The sequence below is a fragment of the Gekko japonicus genome, unplaced genomic scaffold (genome assembly GCF_001447785.1).
Source record: "Gekko japonicus isolate JY-2015 unplaced genomic scaffold, Gekko_japonicus_V1.1 scaffold908, whole genome shotgun sequence".
Lineage (NCBI taxonomy): Eukaryota > Metazoa > Chordata > Lepidosauria > Squamata > Gekkonidae > Gekko > Gekko japonicus.
In genome coordinates this window covers 102,287-120,734 of record NW_015172030.1, presented here as the reverse complement: position 1 = coordinate 120,734, position 18,448 = coordinate 102,287, and the positions used below count along the sequence as shown (strand labels likewise).

The following is an 18,448-nucleotide window of genomic DNA, read 5'->3' as shown; positions in this document are numbered from 1 at the left end:
TGCTGAACCTCCTGGTGGCCCCTGGTATCTTTTGGCCACTGTGTGACTGGAGGGGCCATTGGCCTGATCCAACATTGGCTCCTCTTGTGTTCTTATGTTAAGAGCAGAGGTCCATCGGTGGCTATGAGCTCTGGGGAAAGTGATGCTCTGTCTTCTTGGTGCTTGGGGGGGGGACGACGATGGGAGGGGGCTCCTAGTGTCCTGGCCCCAAAGGTGGACCTCCTGGTGGCCCCTGGTATCTTTTGGACACTGTGTGACCCAGAGTGTTGTACTGGATGGGCCATTGGCCTGATCCAGCATTGGCTTCTCTTGTGTTCTTATGTTCTTATATTTGTTCGTGTCTTGTGGCTCTCAAACACCTGATGTTTATTCTGTGTGGCTCTTACACTGACCCCGTTTAGCCACCCCTGCACAAGAGGAACAGAGGCGGCTTGGCCACTGCCTGCCTCTGCAGAGCCTTCCTTGGTGGTCTCCCATTTGAGTATTAATCACGACCAACCCTGCTTAGCTTCTGACGAGGTCAGGCTAGCCTCGGCCAACCTGGTCAGGGCAAAGAGAGAGGAATTTCAGACAGACGATATAATCCGGAAGAGGAACGGTTCCCAAACGGTTTCTGGTCTGTCATTTCAGACAGAACCGTTTTAGAACCGGTTCCCTACTGGAATATATTTGTAATTTCAGACACAAACGCTTCTGTCCCGTTTAGGAAACGGGGCTGAAGCGTTTTACCTGTCAACCGCTTCCAAGTAGTCTTCAGTTTCCTCTCCCGATTCCGATGCGCTTTTTCCCACCGTTTATCGTCCGCACGGGCGATCTCCAGCTTTTTTGTTTTTGAACATTCACTTTATAGCATTATAGCACTATAGTGCTATAACGCGATAACGGAACAGCAGTATATTAACGCCGTTGGAATGCCTGGCGTGTTTTGTTATAGTGCTATCGTGCTATAAAGCGAACGTTCCAAAAAAAAAAAAAGCCGGAGATTGCCCACGTGGGCGAAAAACGGCGGGGAAAAAGTGGTGCAGTCTGAAATGGCAAACCGCTTCAGATCCAGCTCTTTACCGGATGGGGAAAGCCATGTGTGAAATGGCAGCCCTATACCGGTTTACTCCATGACGGATCAAAAACAGCTTCAAAACGGGTTACAAAGGGTAATGTGAAATTCCTCAAAGATTTTGCAAAAAAACCAAATTATTCCCATGATTCTTGCAAGCGATCTGAGCGGTCTGCCGCAGGGGAAAGGCACCCATTCCATGTCTTTTGGATTTATGGCCTTCAATTCCGTCTCTTGCCTACAGATTCTTCACCGGAAGCCCAACCCAAATATATCAAGGGCGGGAAGCGCTACGGGAGGCGATCCTTGCCGGAGTTCCAAGAGCCTGTGGAGGACTTTGCGAAGGTGACGGTGATCGAACCTCTGAATGAGGAAACCCCGCCGCCCTGCCTCTCCAGCGATGCCTGCGACGAGGTAAGGGTTGCGTAGCGGTCTTGACCGACGAAAAGAGGCTGTGCACAAGCTGGGATTAAAATGCGGGATTCGCAGACAGAGGATGTAGTGATGGCCACAGGAATAGACAGTTTGAAAAGGTGATTAGATAGATTCATGGAGGATTGGTCTATCAGTGCCTACTAGTCATGGTGACTGAGGGGAACCTCCACATTCAGAGGCACTAATCCTCTGAATCCCAGAGTCAGGAGGCAACATCAGGGGAAGGTTTCTGCCTCTCTGCCCTGTTGTTGGCCCTCCAGATGAACAGGCTGGCCACTGTGTGAGACGGGATGCTGGACTAGATGGACCACTGCTCTGATCCAGCAGGCTCTTCTGATGTTCTTAAGAAGGTTTCTGCCTCTCTGCCCTGTTGTTGGCCCTCCAGAGGAACTGGCTCGCTACTGTGTGAGACGGGATGCTGGACTAGATGGACCACTGCTCTGATCCAGCCTCTATGTCCCGTTGTTGGCCCACCAGAGGAACTGGGTAGCCACTGCTAGATGCTGGACTAGATGGGCCACTGGTAAGATGCAGTGGGGCTCTTGTAATGTTCTTATGAAGGCCTCAGCCTTTATGCCCTGTTGTTGGCTCTCCAGAGGAACTGGTTGTCCTTTGTGTGAGACAGGATGCCGGACTAGGTGGACTACTGGTCTGATCCAGCATGGCTCTTGTGATATTCTTATGAAGACCTCAACGTCTCTGCCCTGTTGCGCCAACCAGAGGAACTGGTTGGCCACTGTGTGGGACAGGATGCTGGAGTGGATGGACCATTGGTTTGATCCAGTAGGGCTCTACTTTTGTGCTCATCAGGGGAAGGCCTTGGCCTCTATGCCCTGCTGTTGTCCATCCAGAGGAACTGGTTGGCCTCTGTGTGAGACAGGATGCTGGACTACAGGGACCACTGGTCTCATCCAGCATGACACTTGTGATGCTCTTATGAAGGCCTTGGCCTCTATGCCCTGTTGGCCATCCAGAGGAAGTGGTTGGCTATTGTGTGAGAAGATGCTGGACTAGATGGACCATTGGTCTGATGCAGCAGGGCTCTTTTAATGTTCTTATGAAGGCCTCGGCCTCTATGCCCTGTTGTTAGAACTTCAGAGGAACTGGTTGGCCACTCTGTGTGAGGCAGGATGCTGGACTAGATGGACCACTGGTCTTATCCAGCAGGGCGCCCCTGTGTTGCCTTTTCCTTGTAGGGGGTTAAGGTGCTTACGATCATTGTATCAAATGTATAACTCTTGTTGACAGAACTGTATTTAGAGTCTCTTAAGGGCCAGCTCTTTTTATAATGGTTCGTTTAGATCCAACTGAATTGGTCCTGCAGGTGTTGCCAGTCTCCAGTTGTGGCCTGGAGATCTCCCAGAATCACAACTGATCTCTAGGTGACAGAGATCTGTTCCCCTGGAGGAAAGGGACCAGGCAGTAGGTGATGGGAAAGGCCTCTACCTAATACCCTGGAGAGCCAATGCCTATCTGAGTTGTCATGGCTCATGTGGGGTGTCACCTGACGCTGCCACCACTCTGGTTCCAGGCTCCCTTGAGAAGGCCCAGAGCACCCTCCCAAGACCTTCTGACCTCCCTTTTGGCCGAATAATAGGTGTGAGGACCAGGCAGAGTGAACAATGCAAATAGTTTATTTTATAGGAGGTCAAACAACAAGATACAGAATAACAGTAAGTGGGTGAAAAGAAAAGAAATCAAATGCCCTAACGCGTCTAAATATATACTGTCCCTAGCTCACTATTCCAAGTGGCCTTATACTACTCACCCTTCCCTCAGGATGAGGGTTTCTTCCTGCAGCAGCCTTCCTTCTGGCTCTGCCCTCTGGGAAGAAGAACAGCTTTCCCTGCTGCTCCAGATCTTTTATTCCAAGCCCTCTTCTTTTCTTATTGGTCAGTTTTGGCTCCAAAACCTCTCAGGGGCTTCTGGGAGTTGTAGGCCCAGCCTCACCTACTGCTAGCCAGGCTCCCTGGGCCTAGTAGGCCTCTGGTGGCACAGCCCAGATCATGACATGAGTAGACAATACTGACTGTAATGGACCAAGGGTCTGATTCAGTATAAGGCAGCTTTGTGAGTCTGTGAGTCCACATGCAAAGTCCCGCCTTGGTGTTCCGTTCTGTTTTCCTGGCTCCCTCTTCCTGCCCATGAGATGACTCTGCCAGAGAAGCAGCACATGTGAATGTGACACCACATCTCATCCGATGCATGTCTTGCCTCCTCCATTGCCACCACATCGCTGCCTCTTCTGTCCCCTGGACAGCGTCCATCCTTGAGAGCCAGTTTGGTGTAGTGGTTACGAGCGCGGACTCTAATCTGGGAGAACCGGGTTTGAGTCCCCGCTCCTGCTCCACATGCAGCTGCTGGTGTGACCTCGGGTCAGTCACAAGTTCTCTCAGAGCTGTTCTCTCAGGAGCAGTTTCTGTCAGAGCTCTCTCAGCCCCACCTACCTCACAAGGTGTCTTGTTGTGGGGAGGGGAAGGGAAAGGAGATTGTAAGCCACTCTGAGTGAAGGGCAGGGTATAAATCTAATTTCTTCTTCTTCGTTGTCTTCAACAAATCCATAGCAGGAGTCTGAAAAGGTTGCCGTCGACACAGACATGCAAACTGCACGCTGCGTTCCCTGGACTAGTTACTTTATTCGCCTCCAACCGGGGTCTTAAAGGTTCCCCCAGATAGACCTTGTATCCCGCTTCCCCACACACACCCACAATAACCTCATGGTATTTTCACCCTGACCTGGGGTGACTCCTCAGCCTCCTTCCGAATGCTTTATGTTCTAGATTCCCATCTCTTCTTGTACTGATGTCAAGGCTTGGCTCGTGCCGTTTTGCCAAAACTTTGTTCAGTTCATACTATGTTGCTTGCTAAATCTGCCAACGTGCGGAATACTGGCGTGGAACATCTTGCAATTGGCAGTGTTTAATTTTATGATGTTCTCATTTGACATTTTCATATTGTAAATTGCCCTTGAATTTTATTTTTTACTGTAGAGCAGTGAACATAAGAAGAGCTCTGCTGGATCAGACCTCGGAAAGCTAAGCAGGGTCGGCCTTGGCTAGTATTTGGAAGGGCGACCTCCAAGGAATACCAGGGTCGTGACTCAGAGGCAGGCGATGGCAAAACCACCTCTGAAATGTCTCCTGCTTAAAAACATGTCTAGCCCACCACCTAGTGGTGCATGATTCTAAAAGAGCTAGAACGTCTGGCTGCCAGCAATCTTACGATCACCTGGCTATACTAGTGTCATGATCTGGCCTGTGCCAGTACGGCCTAGCCAGCCTAAGAGGCCTGGGTGGCAGTAGGAGGCGGCTAGGCCTACAACTCCCAGAAGGCATTGGGAGAGTCAGGAAAGATTCTAAAGGAGACCGTTGGAATCCGTTGGGAACTAAGTCTGGGGGAAAGACAGTTTAAGGGAGTTGCGGGCTGCTGGTTGAGGGTAGCTGGAGTCTCTGATCGAGAAGGGGAGAAGCCTCCGTCCTTTGCCTCCCTGCGGCTGGGTCTCGTGAGAGACAGGCCGGGCTGGGAGAAGGAGGAGCCTGAGTGAGTTAGGCAGGCTGGGGCCTGATAGGAAAAGCCAAGGAAGGCAGTTGCGTTAGTTTATTTTCATTTGACCTTTCCCCCTGTTATCCAGTTGACGCACCTTGCCCAATTTTCCTAATAAACCCTGTTCTGTGTGATTTGGTTGGTGTCCGCCTGGGTCATTCACGCCTGTAACACTCGGTTAGCAAGGGCTTGGGAGATACCCTGGGACTCCCGAGGGACCCGAAACTCCAGGGTGGTGGCGGCGAAACCCAAAGACCCCTCTGGGGGTCATGACAACTAGACACAATGCAATATGATGATAATAATAATAGACCAGTAGTCCATCTAGTCCAGCCTCCTGTCTCACATAGGGGCCAACCAGTTCCTCTGGAGGACCAACAACAGGGCAGAGAGGCCGAGGCCTTCCCCTGAAAAGAGCCCTGCTGGATCAGACCAATGGTCCACCTAGTCCAGCATCCTGCTTCACACAGTGGCCGACCAGCTCCTCTGGAGGACCAACAACAGGGCAGAGAGGCCGAGGCCTTCCCCTCACTAGAACACCAGAAGAGCCCTGCTGGGTCAGACCAGAGGTCCATCTAGTCCAGCATCCTGTCTCACACAGTGGCAACCAGTTCCTCTGGAGGGCCAACAACAGGGCAGAGAGGCCGAGGCCTTCCTCTAATAAGAACATCAGAAGAGCCCTGCTTCAGACCACTGGTCCATCTAGTCCAGCATCCTGTCTCACACAGTGGCAACCAGTTCCTCTGGAGGGCCAACAACAGGGCAGAGAGGCCGAGGCCTTCCTCTAATAAGAACATCAGAAGAGCCCTGCTTCAGACCACTGGTCCATCTAGTCCAGCATCCTGTCTCACACAGTGGCCAAACAGTTCCCCTGGTGGGCCAGCAACAGGGCAGAGAGGCCGAGGCCTTCCTCTAATAAGAACATCAGAAGAGCCCTGCTTCAGACCACTGGTCCATCTAGTCCAGCATCCTGCCTCACACAGTGGCCAAACAGTTCCCCTGGTGGGCCAGCAACAGGGCAGAGAGGCCGAGGCCTTCATTAGAACACCAGAAGAGCCCTGCTGAATCAGACCAGTGAGGGTCCACCTAGTCCAGGATCCTGCCTCACACAGGGCCCAACCAGCTCCACTGGAGGGTCAACAGCAAAGCAGAGAGCCTGAGGCCTTTCCCTAATATTGAGAAACGTCAGAACAGCCCTGCTGGATGAGACCAATAGTCCATCCAGTCCAGCATCCCGTCTCACACAGTGGCCAACCAGTTCCTCTGGAGGGACGGCAACGGGGCAGAGAGGCCGAGGCCTTCATAAGAACATCAGAAGAGCCCAGCTGGGTCAGACCAGTGAGGGTCCATCCAGTCTAGCATCCTGTCCCACACAGTAGCCAACCAGTTCCTCTGTGCCTTCACAACATTCAATATTCTCACAGCCTGTTTTTATATATACTGTGTGTCTCACTATTCTATTGAGACCTTGGGGAGCAGCTGCCAGTCTGAGTAGACAATACGGACCTTAATGGACCAAAGGCCTGATTCAGTGTAACAAACAGGACCACAGGGTGCAATAGCCAGTGAAACAGTAAATCACCGTGTACAATTAAACAATATTTGTTGGTTTTTATATGCAATGTTGAGAATTCAGTTATTACCAATAACACTACAATATGTGATATAAAGCTTAGCAGTACATACAAAGTAATACAATACTAGTTACAGACAAACGACGGTGTTCTAGTACACTATCCGTTTGCGTGTCCTTCATCAGGTTTGTCATTCTGTAATTATTTCTTCATTAGAATGAAGTGCTGCAAGCTGCAATGGAGTGTAACATGCTTAATAACCAAAAAACATAAGAATTACTCTGATATACAGAGGAGCATTTTACATTTTATAAACTCACCCATATTTCAGAATGCTTATACAATTTTTGACGTACGCTACCGCGCTTAGATTCTAGAAAAAAGCAGACAAGCACAATATGTTTTATACAATTCTCCAATGATCACATGCAAAAAATTCAAAATAAAGAGAACATTTTAAAATTTACCAACCTGGTGACTGGGGAGCTCCTATAGCAAGCTCTAATGTGACTGGGTCTACAGCATATAATAATTGGCTAAGCTCCCCTCAGAGTGGCATAATGTCTCAATGGAAAATTTGTAGGCTACATCAGGTGCTATGTTTTAAGATGGCATGTTCTATCTTAAAGGTTCCCTGACCATTTACAGAAAAGAACTCAAGTCTAATTCCTGGTTTAATCCTTAGGGCGCTTAGGGCTCTTTAGCTTGGAGAAACGACGACTGAGGGGTGACATGATTGAGGTTTATAAGATTATGCATGGGAAAGAGCAGGTAGAGAAAGAGGTACTTTTCTCCCTTTCTCACAATACAAGAACCCGTGGGCACTCCATGAAATTGCTGAGCAGGACGTCCTTCTTCACCCAAAGAGTGATTAACACTTGGAATTCACTGCCACAGGAAGTGGTGGTGGCTACAAGCATGGACGGCTTCAAAAGGGAATTAGATAAGCATATGGAGCAGAGGTCCATCAGTGGCTATTAGCCACAAGGTATAGATAGGGACTCTGGGGCAAGTGATGCTCTGTCATCTTGGTGCTTGGGGGGGTCAACAGTGGGAGGGCTTCTAATGTCCTGGCCCCACTGGTGGACCTCCTGATGGCACTGGTATTTCTGGCCACTGTGTGATACAGAGTGTTGGACTGGATGGGCCTTTGGCCTGATCCAACATTGGCATCTCTTATGTTCTTATGTTCTTATGAATCAGTCTGTGTAGCCTGAAGATAAATTCAGCTTGTCTTTGTAATAAAACCCGGGATATATCCACTTGATTATAGGATTGTGATCTGTAATGAAACAATACCATAAACTTAAAATCTTCTGGTTTGTGTGCTGCAGATTTGAAACGGGCAACCATTGGAGCAGACTCCACCCGGTTCCTAATACGAGATCGATGTTCTTGCTAATACGAGCATAAGCCTCTGCCGTGGCAAAAAGAGGGTTGCCGTAATGCCATGCGGGTGAAATGCAGATTAGCTGGCGTCCCCTGCAACTCGCCACAGCCACCGCTGTTGCCCCTTGCGATGAATGACTTGCCTGTTCGTAAGCCACGTCCCTTTGGGGGCCGCCGCTCAGCCAATCGCCCGTTTGTTGACTAAGATGCCGGAGCCGAGAACAATGCTCCGATTCTGTCTGGCGGACGGAGCGTGCTCATCCCAGACCGTCTCATTAGTCTGGGGCTGGTTCGGGCTGGGAATTCCGGCTTCTGAATGAGTAAAGGCTGGTAATTGGAAGGTGGCCTTCGTATCTGATCACAGTGGATGACAACGTCCCCGGAGACTTCTTTGTAAGAGTTGTTGGCGGAGATCAGTGGTTGCAGAGAAACTGGTGTGATGTTATCGGGCCCGACCGCGGGTTGTAAACAGTGGCTTTGAGGGTTTGTGGACGCAGCCTTGTTCAGCACCAAACAACTGGCAAGGGATGTGCCACCGGAAAAAACTCGTGTTTGTGGTCATTTCAGCTGATTCGTACAGACGGGTCCTCGTGTAACAGTGCATCCCTTGGTGAAGGAAGTTCCATATTTGTTTGGTGTAGTGGGAGAATAGGATTTGATTCCCCGCTCCTCCACATGCAGCTGCTGGTGTGACCTTGGGTCAGTCACAAGGTCTCTCAGAGCTGCTCTCTCATGAGCAGTCCTCGAAAGAGCTCTCTCAGCCCCACCTGCCTCACAGGGTGTCTGTGGTGGGGAGGGGAAGGGAAAGGCGATTGGAAGAGCCAGTCTGGTGCAGTGGTTAGGAGAATGGACTCGAATCTGGGATAACTGGGTTTGATTCCCCGCTCCTCCACATGCAACTGCTGGTGTGACCTTGGGTCAGTCATAAGTCCTTTCAGAGCTGTTCTCTCAAGGACAGTTCTCAAGAGAGCTCTCTCAGCCCCACCTACCTCACAGGGTGTCTGTTGTGGGGAGAGGAAGGGAAGGTGATTGTAAGCCGCTCTGAGACAACTTGCGACTGGCTGGGTAATGAAGGGCAGGGTATAAATTCAATCTGCTGGTGGTGGTGGTGGTGGTTGTCTTCTTCTTTTTCTTCCCCACTCCACCACAGGCAGCTGCTGGTGTGACGTTGGGTCAGTCACAAGTTCTCTCAGAGCTGTTCTCCATCGAGAGCAGTTCTCTCAAGGGCTCTCTCAGCCCCACCTACCTCACAGGGTGTCTGCTGTGGGGAGGGGGAGGGAAAGGAGTTTGTAAGCCGGTCTGAGACTCCCAAGTGAAGGGTGGGGTATAAATCCAATCTCCTCCTCCTCTTTGAGAATTCCTGGGGCTTAGGACCAATGCTCCCTCTAAGCTGTGGAGTCTTGTGAGCAAAAATTCTACTTTGGGAGCTCCTGGCATTAAAGCTGTGAACGAGCAATTTGGCTACTGCATAAATTAGTTTGCTCTGGAGCCCTCCTTCCTGAGCTCAAAACAAAAATCTGTGAGCCAGAGGCTAGAAAACTGTGAGCTAGCTCACACTAACTCAGCTTAGAGGGACCACTGCTTTGGACCTGAACTTTCCAAGCCTCTGCTTTTTGCAGGTGTTTCCAGGTGCTGCCCCACCTAGGGACCCTTAAAGCTATTAGGGATTTCAGGTGAACAGCATGAGATAAGGAAGGCAGAAGGACACTTGTATTAGCTCTTAAACACAAAAGTTTACTTCACGGATGAGGGAGGGGTTACTGGGAAATCCTGCAGACCAAACAAAGGATTGACACCCTCTCTTGACTTCACTAATATACATCTTGGCTCTCTAAAGTCTAAAGGACACGTGCTAGCCCCGGGCTAGAGTTCGAGACAAAGAGCCATAAACGTTTCTAAGCCTCCACCCCGGGACATCTTCTGATCTGTTGATTACCCAATTGTAGAAACCCAAAACTAACTACTTATGCATTTTAACACCTTGCTCTGGCTGCAAATCAGTGCATGGCCTACTGTTGGGTCTCTCTCTAAACAGCCGGGATACCAGCATGCCTAACGTAAAGTAAAGGTAAAGGTTCCCTTGCTCGAAAGCCAGTCGAATCCGACTCTAGGGTTGCGGTGCTCATCTCCGTTTGAAAGCCAAAGAGCCAGCGCTGTCCGAAGACGTTTCTGTGGTCATGTGGCCGGCATGGCTAAACGCCAAGGCGCACGGAACGCTGTTCCCTTCCCACCGAAGTGGTACCTATTTATCTGCTTGCAATTTCTTGCTTTCGAACTGCTAGGTTGGCAGGAGCTGGAACTAGAGACGGGCGCTCACTCCGTCATGCTGCACACTCGGGTCTCGAACTGCTAAACTACCGACCTTCCACAGCCTGCAGTTCAGCCTCTTAACCACTTGAGCCACCGCAGCCTAAACATGTAAATTCTTCCGTGACTTCAGGGAGAGAACGTGCGAACTCCAGCAGGGGCAAGGGGCACAAAGAAATGGGTGCAGGCCCCTTGCGAGCACATCTGAAGCCGTCCCACATCGAAGAACAACCGGCGTTGGCACAGCCCTGCGGAGACAAACGTGACTTCCGCTGGCTTTTGGTTCAGGCGTCTCAGATGACGGGGGGCCCCCAACGTGGTGACCGCGAGTGCTGCGGTGCCCACCGACACTTTTCCTGGCCCCTGCCGAGTGTTTTAAGAAAGTGACGGGGGCTTTCTTTGCCCGTTGCCACTGGGGACTGGATTGGCTGCACTCATTTTTAAAACCGTTGCTAAAAAAAAAGGTCACTGCCCTGACCTGGATAGCTGAGGGAAGCCCGATCTCATCAGCTCTCAAAAGCTAAGCGGGGCCGATCCAGGAGAAGGAGGAGGAGGAGGAGATTGGACTTAGACCCCCCGCCCTTCACTCAGAGTGGGTTACAGTCTCCTTTCCCTTCCTTTCCCCACAACGGACACCCTGTTGAGGTAGGCGGGGCTGAGAGAGCTCTCTCGAGGACTGCTCCTGGGAGAACAGCTCTGACAGAACTATGGCTTGCCCAAGGTCATCCTCGCAGAGAAGGGAGAGCTTGTACCTGAATAAAACTTGGTCTTAAAGGTGCCACTGGACTGTTTTGGACCGGGGAGGGGGCTCTGCAGCTTACCTGGCTGCTTCTTGCTCTGACTGAGGGCTGCTGGGAGCAGGGGGTGGGGCTTGTTGCATGTGCTCTTTACTGCCGGAGCTCCGCTCCTGTGCGCTCCCGCAGGAAATGACCCCTGCATCCAGCCATAAATTCCTTCCCGTTCGAAACCGATCTTCAATAAGTGGCCTTTACAAAACAGCTCTCGTAAAACCGGGGAAGGGAGTTGGTTCTTACAGCTGCGCCCCCCCCCCCCCGCCAATAATGGATTTGCTCAGCGGCACCAAGGGGCTAATCCATCTCCCCGCGTATCGCATTGACCTTGGGATTAATGGCGAACCGCCTCCCAAAGGGATGCTCAGGCCAGAACGACCCTGCTGTGATTTTTTACTCCTCTCTATTAGTTGTAAAAATGGGTGTAAAAGGTTAGTCAATTAACAAGGCCAGTCAATTAACGGAATTGGTCCTCTGCCACGGTTTCCCCCTCTTTCCCAGAAGAGGCTGGTGTGGAGGGGTTCCCCCACCCCCTGCGGTGGCTTTCACAGCAGAAATATTTATTAACTGCCTAATGAGATCTCATCAGCACATCAGTTCAGAAGCTCCGCAACATCCCTGCGACTTTGGTTTAGTACCTTGGGGGGGGGGATACGGCCTGGAAAGGGCTGCGTTCGCTCAAGGGGTGAAGACGCTGAGCTGCAGACCGGAAGGTCGGTAGTTCGGCAGTTTGAGACCCGAGTGCCGCGTGACAGAGTGAGCTCCCGTCTCTGGCCCCAGCTCCTGCCAACCCAGCAGTTAGAACGCAAGAAATTGCAAGTAGATAAATAGGTACCTTGAGAGTCCCTTGGACTGCAAGGAGATCAAATCAGTCAAATCCTAAAAGAAATCAACCCTGACTGTTCCCTGGAAGGCCAGATAATGAAACTGAAGCTCAAAGACTTTGGCCACCAAATGAGAAGGGAGCACTCACTGGAGAAGAAGACCCTGATGCTGGGAAAGACTGAAGGTCAAAGAAGACGGGGGCGGCAAAGGATGAGATGGTTAGACAATGTCATAGATGCAATGAACATGAAATTGAGCCAACTTCAGAGGACGGCGGAAGACAGGAGGGCCTGGCTGATCTTGTCCATGGGGTCGCGAAGAGTTGGACTCGACTGTGCGACTGAACAACAACAACAAATAGGTACCGCTTTGGTGGGAAGGTAACAGCGTTCTGTGTGCCTCGGCGCCTAGTCATGCCGGCCACATGACCACGGAAACGTCTTCGGACAGCGCTGGCTCTTCAGCTTGGAAACGGAGATGAGCACCGCATCCCTAGAGTCGGATTCGACTGGCTTTTGAGCAAAGGAAACCTTTACCTTTACTAGGACCTGGAAGCTCACCATTCTCCGCTCGCCTTCTCAAAGGCACGAGCCGGGTTTCTGGAGAGAGTGAACAAGAGCCTTGTGTCACCTTAAAGACGAAGAAGGTTTTATTCCAGGGTAAAATTTTCCTGGATTAGAGTGGAGTGTGTGCTTCTAGCCTGATCTCATCCGATCGCAGAAGCTAAGCAGGGTTGGCCCTGGTCAGTAATTGGAAGGGAGACCGTGGCGGAAGTCCAAGGTTGCTGTGCAGAGGCAGGCAAGGGCAAAACGATCTCTGAACCTCTCTTGCCTTGAAAACGCTACGGGTTGCCACGAGTTATGGGTTTCTATGCAATGATTATCGCCCTGATGTACCCCAATGTCGTCTGATTTCCTAAGAGGAAAGGAGCTGGGTATGTTTAGCCTGGAGAGGAGACGGCTCAGAGGGGATATGATCACCATCTTCAAGTACTTGAAGGGCTGTCCTGTAGAGGACGGTGCAGAATTGCTTTGGTGCAGTGGTTAAGTGCACGGACTCTGATCTGGGAGAACCGGGTTTGATTCCCCACTCCTCCACTTGCAGCTGCTGGTGTGACCTTGGGCAAAAAACTGAACCCTAAAACCTAGAATTCAGAACCTAAAAAGGTTAGTCAAGAATAGAAGAGGGCCAACTCTAAAAATCTAATTATGAAACATACAAAAATATACATGTAAAAATATACATCTGGCGAGGACTCTTTGTCTGAGCAGGGGGCAGCAGCCCTGAAAAGTCCCTACAAACTGCGGAAAAGAGAGAAGAAGTAAAGGCTGAAGGACTCTGAATTGTGCCTTTGAGAACTTTGGTTCCAGGGGAGGATGGGGGGCACTGTTATTGGGCAATTAAATGTAAATGGGGAGGGTTAAAAGTTCTAAAAGATTGACACAGTTCATAAGAAGTACAAAGATGATAAGTTTGGATGCTAAAAAAAAAAAGCTAGTTAGAGGATCTCCTCTCTTGGGTTTTTAGTCAGTAGTGGGTTCTTTACTTTCTCCCTTATATGTAGTTTTCCCCTCCCCCTTTTCTGTTGTAGTTTTTTGTAGAAAAATCAATTTAAAAAATCCCCTCCGGGGGCTCAAAAATATATATATATATACATGTATTTATTAAACACAAATTAAAATAACAAACAAGGGCCCATTTATACCTCATATACAAATATAAAAATACAAAGGCTGGTGAAATAGACCTAACGCGTTTCGGCCTTCACAGGCCTTCCTCAGAGGTCTAATGCAGATAGAACATATTGGCTAATATGTAAAAATATATACAATCAAGCATATACAAAATATGATATAAAGACCAGAAAACAATTGTTCCAAAGTTAAACCACTGGGCAAAAATACAAATGAAACCTCCAGTGCAATCACATGTCCAGTAGTACTTCCCTCTCGTCAACCATATATTCTCCTGAGATTGTATAGCCAAATGTTCCCAATGAAATATTCTGTAAGTTCTGGCACAGCTGTTCTTGAGAAAGAATCAGTTTCTGTCAGAGCTCTCTCCCCACCTGCCTCATAGGGTGTCTGTTGTGGGGAGGGGAAGGGAAAGGAGTTTGTAAGGCGCTGTGAGACACCTTTGAGGTATAAATCCAATCCTCTTCTCTTCTTTCTGTTGCCTCAGAAGGTCAGGCCACAACCAACAGGTTGAACTTAAGTCAAAAGAGTTGTAAAACAATAAAAAAAAACAAGGAGAAAAAAAAAGAAATTAAGTCAAAAGAGTTTTCGGCTAAATCTTAGGAAGAACTTCCTGACTGTTATAGCGGTTCCTCAGTGGAACAGGCTTCCTCAGGACATGGTGGGCTCTCCTTCTTTGGAAGTTTTCATGCAGAGGCTCGATGGCCGTCTGACAGCAATGCTGATTCTGTGAGCTGGGGCAGATCCTGAGAGGGAGGGTAGGCAGGGTTGCCCCAGGGCTTAGTTCTCGTGGCCCTTTCTCACATGCCCAGGGAAATGCCGGTTGCCACTCTGGGGTCAGGAGTCAATTTTTCTCCAGGCCAGTTTGGCTGGAGACCCTGGAGGTTTTTTGGTCATCTTCTGGGCATGGAACAGAGGTCACTGGGGGTGTGGGGGGAGGTATTTGTGAATTTCCTGCCTTGTGCAGGGGGTTGGACTAGATGATCCTGGAATTCCCTTCCAACTCTATGATTCTAGAAGCTAAGCAGGGTCAACAGGGAATCGCCGATTGCCACTTTGGGGTCAGAAAGCAATTTTTCTCCAGGCCTGTTTGGCTGAAGATCCTGGAGGTTTTTTGGCATCTTCTGGGCATGGAACAGGAGTCACTGTGTGTGTGTGTGTGTATTTGTGAATTTCCTGCATTGTGCAATGGGTTGGACTAGATGACCCTGGAGGTCCCTTTGAACTCTATGATTCTATATAGGTCGAATCTGCCTTTGAATTTTTAAATTAGTTTCATGCTGCTGTGACGCCGTCTTTCTCTATGCTTGTTTGAAAGTTGATTGGAGAAGATTCTTTTAAAGCGGTGCAGAGGTGCAATGACAGTGGAGCCAGACGATAAACATATGTGGACATGCAAAAGTATGCTAGCACTCTCGAGGTGTGAAAACGACACCAAATGTAGACAGCTCTTTTGAAGACGGAGTCAAAAGGCTGGGACACCGGTGGGAAAGACAAATGCAGATTCAGCCTATGAGTCAGTCAAGGAAGCTGCAGACTTCAGTTTGCAAGGCCTGAGGAAGGCTGTTGACGATAGGATATTTTGGAAGTCATTAACTCATAGGATGACCGCAAGTCAGAATCAACTTGATGGCACATAAACAGACACGCACACAGGGTGATCGCACAAGCTCCGTCTCCAACGGATGTTGCTTCTGCTGCAAAACCAGCTATTCGTTGCCGTGACTCCGCGGAAGTCCTTTGTGAAGACCGTTCCCTGCAAACTACGGGATGTAACCGCCTCCTCCTGAACGGTTCCAAGCAAGGTCTTCCAGAAAGCCCTCTGGGAACAGATTAATTAAGGAGCAGGGCTCTCCTTTCAAACGGGCAACTGTTTCCATCTGAAAGGCCATAGCGGAGTCGCTGTTGTCTTGGGGTGGGAATGCAGGGTTGGGTGTTGTTCCGTAATTCTCTGTAGGAACAGGGTTGTTTTGTTACCAAATGCAGTGGCGGAGGCTGAAGGGGGGGGGGGAGAGGCCAGTGTATGAAGAGGGAGGGGGGCTTTTTAACCCTTTCCTCTGTCACTTTTTGTTGGGACATTTGGTGCTCAAGTGGTTAAGACGCTGAACTGCAGGCTGTGGAAGGTCGGTAGTTCAGCAGTTCGAGACCCGAGTGTGCCGCATGACGGAGTGAGCTCCCGTCTCTAGTTCCAGCTCCTGCCAACCTAGCAGTTCGGAAGCAAGAAATTGCAAGTAGATAAATAGGTACCACTTCGGTGGGAAGGTAATAGCGTTCCGTGCGCCTTGGTGTTTAGTCATGACCACGGAAACGTCTTCGGACAGCGCTGGCTCTTCGGCTTTGAAACGGAGATGAGCACCGCAACCCTAGAGTCGGACTCGACTGGCTTTCGAGCAAGGGAACCTTTACCTTTTACCTTTGGATTATATAGCAGAAACTTGCCCAGTCGTAGAAGCGTGATACCGAGTACGGGCTGTTCTTGATTTTGCTCATTTGCAGGATGGGACCTGCAGAAGGCCCTGATGAGATGAGCAAAGCGGTAGTGAAGCTAAGTAGGACCTACTATGAGCCGGAAGGCAGGTTGACTTCACAGAGGGGGGGAATCGGCCTGTGCTGTATTCCTGTGGTTCGGAGATTCCTGTCCCACAACTCCCAATCAATTCAAGCCCTGGAAAGGGAATCCGGTATGTGGTAACTGAGCCTCCGGGGTGGGGACCAGATGCCGCGCGGGGACAGTGTCTCTCCTAGGCTGGAGTGGATTGCCCTCCGGTGCCCCGCGCACGAAACGAATGTCCCTTTGCTTTGAAAAACTGCCTCCGACCTTGAGCGAGAGGGTTGTGTGTGCCATCTGCTGGACTGACCGGGTTTTGCAGTGGCACAGTTGAAAAATAAGTCAGATTGGTGGATCGGACCGAGCAGGGTCACCCAGCACTGTGACCAGTGTTCCCTCTAAGCTGAGTGAGTGTGAGCTAGCTCACAGTTTTTTAGCCTCTGGCTCACAGATTTGTGCCTTAACTCAGGAAGGAGGGCTTCAGAGCAAACTAATTCAGGCAGCAGCCAAATCGCTCGCTCACAATTTTAATGCCAGGAGCTCACCAAGTAGAATTTTTGCTCACAGGACTCCACAGTTTAGAGGGAGCCTTGACTGTGACCAGTGTTCCCTCTAAGCTGAGTGAGTGTGAGCTAGCTCACAGGTTTTTAGCCTCCAGCTCACAGGTTTCTGTCTCAGCCGAGGAAAGATGGCTCCAGCGCAAACTGATTTATGCAGTAGCCAAATTGCCTGCTCACAACTTTAAGGCCAGTCGCTCCCAAAGTAGACGTTTTGCTCACAGGACCCCACAGCTTAGAGGGAACACTGACTGTGTCCAATGCTCCCTCTAAGCTGTGGAGTCCTGTGAGCAAAACTTCTACTTTGTGAGCTCCTGGCATTAAAGTTGTGAGCGAGCGATTTGGCTACGGCATCAATCAGTTTGCTCTGGAGCCCTCCCTTCCTGAGCGGAGACAAAAAGGTGTGAGCCGGAGGCTAAAGAACTGTGAGCTGGCTCACACTCACTCAGCTTAGAGGGAACACTGACTGTGACCTTTGCCAGAAGTGGTCACATACCTCTGGGAAGCTCACGTGTAGAGCGTGACATTGCCAGCTATATCCTCTTCTTTTCACCCAAGCATCAAGTGCTCCAAGGTACACTGCCTCTCATTTTGGAGGCTCATCATGGCTGCGATCCATTGAGAGATGTCTCCTCCTCCATGGGATTTTTAAGGACAGGAAAAGGGCCGTGGCTCAGTGGCAGACAGCATCTTTTGCATGCAGAAGGTCCCTCGTTCAGTTCGTGGTATATCCAGTGAATGGATCTTCGATGCGGAGGGTAGCAGTGTTGGGTTGAAAGAGAAGAGCTAGATTCAAGTCCAGTTGCACCTAAGAGACCAACAAGATTTTGGGGTGTGCGAACATGGAAGTTCCCTTTAGTCACCAGTGCTAATAGCCACTGATAGACTTCTCCTGCTGGATCTGACCAGCACTCCATCTAGTCCAGCATCCTGTCTCACACAAGAGTGGCCAACCAGTTCCTCTGGAGGTCCAACAACAGGGCACAGAGACCGAAGCCTTCATGAGAACATCAGAAGAGCCCTGCTGGATCAGACCAGTGAGGGTTCATCTAGTCCAGCATCCTGTCTCACACAGTGGCCAACCAGTTCCTCTGGAGGGCCAACAACAGGGCATAGAAGCCAAGGCTTTCATAAGAACATCAGAAGAGCCCTGCTGGATCAGACCAGTGGTCCATCTAGTCCAGCATCCCATCTCACATAGTGGCCAGCCAGTTCCTCTGGAGGGCCGGCAACAGGGCAGAGAGGCCGAGGCCTTCATTAGAACATCAGAAGAGCCCTGCTGGATCAGACTAGTGAAGGTCCATCTAGTCCAGCATCCCATCTCACACAGTGGCTAGCCAGTTCCTCTGGAGGGCGAACAACAGGGCATAGAGGCTGAGGCCTTCATAAGAACACCAGAAGAGCCCTGCTGGATCAAACCAGAGGTCCATCTAGTCCAGCATCCCGTCTCACACAGTGGCCAACCATTTCCTCTGGAGGGCCGGCAACTGGGCAGAGAGGCCGAGGCCTTCATTAGAACATCTTTCTATTCTGTCGTTAAAATGCATTTTCAGTTGTTCAAACGTTTTATGCGTTTGCCCCCTTGGGGACTCCAATCAGGTGGAAAAGACGCATCAAAACACTTTAAATAAATATGCCGCCTGGTCAGTGTTCCCGAGCTTCCCCTAGGCCAGGATGATCTGGAGGGGGAACACTTGAGTGCCGCTCTACGTGTGTCCCTTACGAGAGGCT

The 18,448-nt window shown here is 50.2% G+C and overlaps 1 protein-coding gene across 1 annotated transcript in view; it reads left to right on the top strand.

Annotated features, from left to right (window-relative positions):
- The window catches only part of NIN (ninein), a 141,506-nt gene that overhangs the window by 34,092 nt on the left and 88,966 nt on the right, over positions 1-18,448 (top strand). Inside the window, exon 3 of the mRNA XM_015420614.1 lies at positions 1,299-1,468. Within this exon, the coding sequence (XP_015276100.1) occupies positions 1,299-1,468 (170 nt within the window). The remainder of the gene's footprint in view (positions 1-1,298; positions 1,469-18,448) is intronic.